The sequence below is a fragment of the Acyrthosiphon pisum genome, chromosome X (assembly GCF_005508785.2).
Source record: "Acyrthosiphon pisum isolate AL4f chromosome X, pea_aphid_22Mar2018_4r6ur, whole genome shotgun sequence".
NCBI lineage: Eukaryota > Metazoa > Arthropoda > Insecta > Hemiptera > Aphididae > Acyrthosiphon > Acyrthosiphon pisum.
In genome coordinates this window covers 115,393,179-115,401,071 of record NC_042493.1, presented here as the reverse complement: position 1 = coordinate 115,401,071, position 7,893 = coordinate 115,393,179, and the positions used below count along the sequence as shown (strand labels likewise).

General features: G+C 21.6%; 1 protein-coding gene across 1 annotated transcript in view; it reads left to right on the top strand.

Annotated features, from left to right (window-relative positions):
• Nucleotides 1–3,056, top strand: part of LOC100162503 (proton-coupled folate transporter) — a 10,706-nt gene extending 7,650 nt beyond the window's left edge. Inside the window, exons 4-10 of the mRNA XM_029492389.1 lie at nucleotides 68–244; nucleotides 516–687; nucleotides 836–974; nucleotides 1,110–1,205; nucleotides 1,278–1,505; nucleotides 1,590–1,746; nucleotides 2,987–3,056. Coding sequence (XP_029348249.1) covers nucleotides 68–244; nucleotides 516–687; nucleotides 836–974; nucleotides 1,110–1,205; nucleotides 1,278–1,505; nucleotides 1,590–1,746; nucleotides 2,987–3,047 — 1,030 coding nt within the window. The 3' untranslated portion in view covers nucleotides 3,048–3,056. The remainder of the gene's footprint in view (nucleotides 1–67; nucleotides 245–515; nucleotides 688–835; nucleotides 975–1,109; nucleotides 1,206–1,277; nucleotides 1,506–1,589; nucleotides 1,747–2,986) is intronic.
• The last annotated feature ends 4,837 nt before the right edge of the window (nucleotides 3,057–7,893 follow it).

The window sequence follows — 7,893 nt, the reverse complement described above, 5'->3', positions numbered from 1 at the left end:
GGTGAGCAATAATTGTACAAATATTTACTTGTATACATTAATTAAATTTGTGATCATTTAAAATTGAAGGTATGGTAGTCTCTAACTGTATGTACTGTGTGTTTTCTACAATGCCTAGTCTACCTCCAATAATGTTTTTGCTGTGTAGCATACCTGTTGCCGTAAGTGGTGGTGGTGGTGCATTGTTTATAGCTTCATTTTGTTACATTGTTGACATTACTGATTTCAAAACCAGAGCTTTCAGGTAATAAAATTCAAATATTGGATTAAAAAGTTGAATCAATTTAACATTTTGTATTTTATACGTAATATAATAATGTATAACATTATCAAATCATAATATTTCAATAACAAAATTACAAAACTATAAACACATATCACCAAATCACCTTTTAACTAATAGATTTTATAAATTGTTTATCAAATGTACTAATTACATTTTAATGACATTATTTATGTAATCAATTTGTAAATGTTTAGTTTATTGTAACTTAATAGTTTATTTTTATTTACAGATTGGGAGTACTGCAAACATTTATATCTTTTGGCTCAATTATTGGATCATTACTAAGTCCTGTATTGTACAGCAAATCGCCTACTTATGCTTTTGCGCTAAGTTCAATGTTCACAATAGCTGGCCTTCTTTACACATCTCTTTTTCTCAAAGAAACTGTTGTCATAAAAAAAGTATGTATTTTATTAATTTCAATATTTTCTAAATTAAAAGTAGATATTAGGTTCAAGTTGAAGCATTTATTTTTTAGATTCTGTGCTTGGTAAGAAATGTATGGTTTTGTAATTAATGCATTTTTAATTTGTTTTCGTTTATTTACAGGGTACAAATACAAAACTTTTCAACCTCGATCTAGTAAAAAGCATGTGGGAAACCGTTATGAAAAAACGATTTGGATATCTGAGATGCATAATAATTCTTTCTGCTGTGGTATTAACTTTTAATTTAGCTATTGTATTAGGCAAGTACTTAGTTAATTAATTTACTACCAATAATAAATTATAATAAAATATTCCTAAAAACATTGTTCAGTATAAATACCAATAAGAGTCACATAGTCCAATATTCAATATATTAATTTTTTTTTTTTTTTTAGGTGAAGATTCGTTGATGTATATGTATTTACAAAAACAATTTTCATGGACTTTAGAAAATTATACTTTGTTTAATGCTTATGCAACTTTATTAAGTGGTTTGTAATTTTATTTTAGTAAATATCTTATGTAATATTAGTTATAAACTAAGCATTTATTTATTATTTAAGCTAGTATTCCTGCAATCGGGTTGTATCTGTTGAGTACTAAACTTGAAATACCAGACATGTATCTTGCTACTGCTGCAACAGGACTACGGATTATAGAAAAAGTTGGTTTAGCTTACTCACAATATACATGGCAATTTTATTTGGTGAAGATTTTTGGTTGTGTGGTATTGACCAGTGAACCACTAGTTCGGTCTCAATTATCTAAGAGTTTTCCACCTGAAGATTTAGGTAAGTTACAACAAAACAAAGTAATTATAGCCATTCTTAAATTTGTTTATTGGTTATAATAATAACAATAATAATAATTTGCAGGCAAAATATATGCTTTCATAAGCGTGATCGAAGGTTTTGGTACATTACTCGGTTCTCCAATATATACCACGGCATATAATATGACAATCCATAGTTTTGCCAATTTCATATTTCTCCTATCATCAATATTTGGCACATTTGTTTTAGGTTTATACATGTAAGTTATTTTCAATTCAAATAGATTATAATAAATTAATTTTTTAATTTCATTTTTCAGATAAAAAACATTTATAAATATTTTTTTGCAATTTGTTCGGGTATAATAATGGTGATAGAGAGTTTAGCATAGCCCCCATTTAATTTTTACTGGTTACTTAATTTTGTCTTAAAGGTATCCAAGGAATTGAGTCAAATCTAGATTCCCAAAATCATTGTGCGATTGTGGGTAAAAATTAAACTATCTTTGAATAGTTTTAATTTTTAAGATTTAGAAAAATCTTGTCAGAAAATAGCCTAGTGAATGAAAATGTTTGATTTATCAATTCTTAAATGGCGATGATGACTTTCATCTATGGTCTTTTTTCAATTACTATTTTTTATACTACTGTCTAGTGTCTATGACCATTGACAATTAAATTCTCTGTACAGATAACAGTATAAAGTTTCTACCTAATGATGATTATATTAACATATTGAGTGTCACGTAGATCAGTCCCGCAATTACATTGGCCGTCTTTGTGTTAACGTCGTTCTTCAGTGGATTGTGGTTGTTAATTCGCTACATACCTACTTATTGTTATTATTTAGTATTTAAATGATTAATATCCAACAATAAAATTTACAAATATCTTATACTTGTAGCAATAAATAATATATACCTATACAAATTAAAACTAAATAATATTATGTAAGTTCCTCGTATTAATTTTGTTTTATATAAGTAAAATAATACCATTCATAACTACGCAACAATACTATACAACTGTATATTATAAGAATAATGTCTAGATATTATTATTTAGCGATAAACAGAAACAATCTTCGTGGTGGCGATGTAGCCATCGATTATTTCTTGGGAAAAATAACCATTACTTTGCTAATAATAAACGAAAATAAAATCTGAATACACCGTTGAGAAATAGACATTTTACTGAATAACCACTTATAAAAACGGAAAAATTGCTCTGACAGCCGAGTAAATTATAAGGCCATAATGATTCCTATACAAATTGTCGACTACCCGTCGACCGCGGCACTCAACGTGATAAATCCACCTTACTTCTACCCTTATTTTTTTCCTTGCTACGTGTATACCTACTTACTATCTGATTATCTTCTGTAATACTTGATAAATTAATAATTGAGGTTTGTTAGACAAAGTTATTGTTAATTTAAACTTTTTTTTTAGATAAGTTACAAAACTGCTTATCAACTTAATGCGATTTTTAATTTTTCAGAGTGATATTATTTTTACTTTCAAGAAGTACCAGAACAGAAGATTTATTAATTATAAACTAATTATCGAACAAAGAAAATACATACAATTTTTTTTGAAATGTAAGGGTACCTATAGCATTTTATATTATTTATTTGGTGAAGATTTATTTAATTAAAATAAAATGTACACAATATTATATTATATTCAAATACAATACTCGCTTTAAATTTAAAAACATGTTAACAAATTTTATTTTATTTTTTTATTGATATTAAATTATAATAAATATAATAATTGTAAGATCAATGATTATGCATGACATTAAAAACTTATTATTTAATATATTATAAGAAATTCTCAATTTTTGATACTCATGATAGATCTTATATTGTATCTGTGATCTTTTTGTATTATTTGTTATGAAAATGTTACCTAACAAATTTATGAAATGTCAACTATGACTTTTTTATGAATTTAAATTTATACAATTATTATTACTGATTTCATATTTATTATATACAATAATATTATATTTTTTATTTAATACACACATTCTATTTCTAATTAATTAAAAAATTTAAGTAAATCTTTCAGTTATGAATTATATATTTTTATCGACATTTAACTTTATTTACTAACACTAATTTTACTTTTTACATATTCGAGATGTAGTGTACTGCATTGTTTCTAAACCATTTTTATCAATACTTTTAAATCACTAAGAAATTTATAACACTGACTGGTATTTTCTCAGTTAGGTTTTGTTGTATCGTGTGATTTATCTAAAAACATTTAAATAATTATGTTTCAATATCTTATTTTATAAAATATAAATTATTATTAAAATAATAGCGTGAATTACTTCCAATTAATTGTTTACAGGGTGTAACAAGAACATCTGACAAATGAAATAACTTGTTCTAATCAATATTTTTATAAAATTATTTTTTTTTTTATTATATTTTATAACACATAATTAATTGACTCTTGCCGCACTTATAAAAAAATTTTTTTATATCAATGTGTAAACCTTTTTTTAAGCGTAATACACAATCTGTATCGACTAGACACAATAAGTATATATGATGAGAGTTACAAAGATTGACATAGAAATTTGATGAAAGAAGCCACCCACTTGTGATTAAAAAACATTTAAATCAATAATCATAAACTTTTTAAAATATTCTAAGAGAATTTTTAAATATGTACTAGTTAAAATCTGAATATTTTTTTTAAAGTAATAAATACTTTTCAAATGAGTTACTTCAAAAACTTTTAAAAAATCATACAAAATAAATTATTTGACTTAGATAAATGTTTTTACAATCAAATTTTCTAAAATCGAGATTTACAAGTTGGTATTAAAAAATTAAAAAATTAAAATGTCATAAAATTTTATTATACGTGTAGCAGAATTGTCTAAGATTGTGCTTGGAGTAGGTAAATTCATAACAATGGAAAACTAAATTGGTGTTATACAATATGCCAATATGAAAATTACTAATAGTTAAAATATAATATTTATAATATAATATATATACAAAATCATACTTATTAGTTATTATACAATCTTAGTGTTACAACTTATATAAGATCGGATTTATATAAAATCAATATTATTTAGATCAATAATTGAATTAATATTATATTTTACAAGAATAATTTTATTTTTAAACTCACTTATTTATATATACTTAAAATGTCAATATTTTTTGAAGAAACTAATTAATTTAAATTATAACTTATAAATAATAAAACAATTTAGTTTTTAACAATTTCAAGTTATTCAAATACTTAAAAATTCTCATAAAATATTTATAAGAAGTTTATACTTTTTGGATTTATAATGTATTTTTAAGACTGGATCAACTTAATTTAATAAAAGTAACGTTATTTCAAAAGATGTAAAAATTAACTACATGGCTCAAATAGATATATGTATGGTTAAATTTGTTCTAAGAACCAGATTTACAAATTAAGTATTTTGAATTTGTCAAAAAAAAATGTATATCTGATATAAATTTCTTTACTATCAGTATAAAGTCAAAAGTTATTTTATTTGTCAGGTTTTCCTGTTGCTAAGTAATGTAAATTTCTAAAAGCATAATATTTTGTATTAAATCAGTAAGTTTAAGTAATATATTTTTTTGTATAATTATTTTTGATATATTAGTATTAATAGTGATAAATATAAAAAAATAAATCTAGTCAACTAAACAGAATTTATAACATAATAATAATTATGTAAAACTACAAAGTTATTGAATTTTTTACACACACAATTTATTTTAACGGACATTAAATTAAATTAAAAACAATTTTATTTACTTAAACACACTAACCAGTTGTGTTTATCACAAATTTATTTATATTGAACGAATAAATTGTAACTGTTTTAAGAGTGCTCAAATAAATCTAAGTGATTGTATATTTTTCTTATAAAAACTTGATAGGACCAAAACAAATTAACTGTATACAGAGTATAACAGGAAGACTAGACAAATGTAATAACTAATAACTTTGGCTCTAGTAATATTTTTTTTAATACTTTATTTATTGACTCTTGCGCTACACATATAATATAACATATTATTTAATTAATAATTTTTAATATTAAATTTAAAAATGATTTTAATTTATTTTTGTGAAATTTAAAATGGTTATTTTTTTAAATATGATGCTTAGAAGAATTCTAATCGTAAGACATTAAACTAAGTTTATTGTTTTTTAAATTTTTTTAAATATGACTCGCTAAATAGAAAATGAATAACACATAAATAAAAAATATATATTTAGATTCAAGAAGTATTACATTCTTTCAAAATATTTTTTAAAAAAGTTTATATCTCCTGAATTTGAAATGTTTCTTTCATGATTGAATCAACAGATAAACAAAAATAATTATAAAATTTAAAATAAATAATGTTACATTAATGTTACATTATTTTTTTTTTTACTTTACAGTTGAAAATAACTTCAAATAAATATTCATTAAAAAATCATTTGACATTTATTTTCAACTTTCTTTTTCTTAAATAATATATTTGAGTAAATTGTGTATTTTGTTTAAAACTAGGTATAATATATTAATATACATACCTTTAATTTGAAAAGTTATAATTTTAGAAGTGATGAAATTTGTTTTGTTTTAATGAAATGTCAACATTTGTAAATCCAAATAAAATTATATTTCACAAAAAAACCATATTAATAAATGTAATTATATTAATCATAATAAGTAAGCCATGGATTTTGAAGTCATAAAAAACTAATAAAATTTATTGCAATATCATAATTAAAATAACATTTTGTTATAAATGATTTAAATTTATTATTTTAATTAATCATTATTTTTTTTTACCTTACAGCTGACAGTACGTTCAAATAAATATTCGTTAAAAAATCATTTGACATTTATTTTCTTAAATAATATAAATAAAATTCTACAAAAAAAAATATATATTTTTCATATTATTTAAACAATATAAATTACTAATTAATTTAATTGAACTATACTGTTTGTTTTGAAATAAATAATGTTATATTAAATGTGCAATGCAAATCACTAAATTAATCATTTTTTTTTTTTTATAATATTGATTATTACAAAATACCCTGTAGGTATATTATATAATATTGAAATAAGCAACCATGGTGCATACCCAGCATCTTGACAACTTCAATATTTAAACGTATTATTGAATAAACAGTTATATTTTATGGTGAACTTGTTTTATAATATATAATTTCCATTACCATAGTACATTAAATCATAATATGTAAAATGTAAATATTATTCAAAATTGTAGTCTGTACATAATTATACTTAACTCCATAATTATTTTTAGTGATTAGAAGCCCTTACCATTAATTTAATAATATTAGAAAGTCTGTAAATTGTATATTTTGTTAAAAACTAGGTGTAATATATTAATATACATCCTTTTAATTTGAAAAGATATAATGGTAAAAGATATGAAATTTGTTTTGTTTAAATAACATGTCAACATTTATAAATCCAAACAAAATTATATTTCATAAAAAAAACATATTAATAAATGTAATTATATTAATCATAATAAGTAAGGCACGGATGTTGAAGTCATAAAAGACTAATAAAATTCATTGGGGTATAAAAAAACATTTTGTTATAAATGCTTTAAATTTATTATTTAAATTAATTATTATTTTTTTTGTTTTACTTTACAGTTGACAGTAACTTCAAATAAATATTCATTAAAAAATCATTTGACATTTATTTTCAACTTTCTTTTTCTTAAATAATATATTTGAGTAAATTGTATATTGTGTTTAAAACTAGGTATAATATATTAATATACATCCTTTTAATTTGAAAAGATATAATGGTAGAAGTTATGAAATTTGTTTTGCTTACATAAAATGTCAACATCTGTAAATCCAAATAAAATTATATTTCATAAAAATAATTTAATAAATGTAATTATATTAATCATAATAAGTAAGGCACGGATGTTGAAGGTATAAAAAACTACTAAAATCGATTGCTGTATCATAATTAAAAATAACATTTTGTTATAAATGATTTAAATTAATTGTTTTAATTTATCATTATTTTTTTTTTACCTTACAGCTGACAGGAACTTCAAATAAATATTCATTAAAAAATTATTTGACATTTATTTTCTTAAATATTTTAAATAAAATTCTACAAAAAAAAAAAATATTTTTCATATTATTTAAACAATATAAATTACTAATTAATTTAATTTGAACTATACTGTTTGTTTTAAATGATTACATTCTTTAAAAGGTTTTCAATTTGAAGCCAAGAAATAATACCCAAATTAACATTACCTACGTGAACATAGTTGAAAAATAGTTAATATTGTTTTATAAACTAGTAATTTCAACAAAATTGAAAAATTAATAAAATTAAATGTAGTT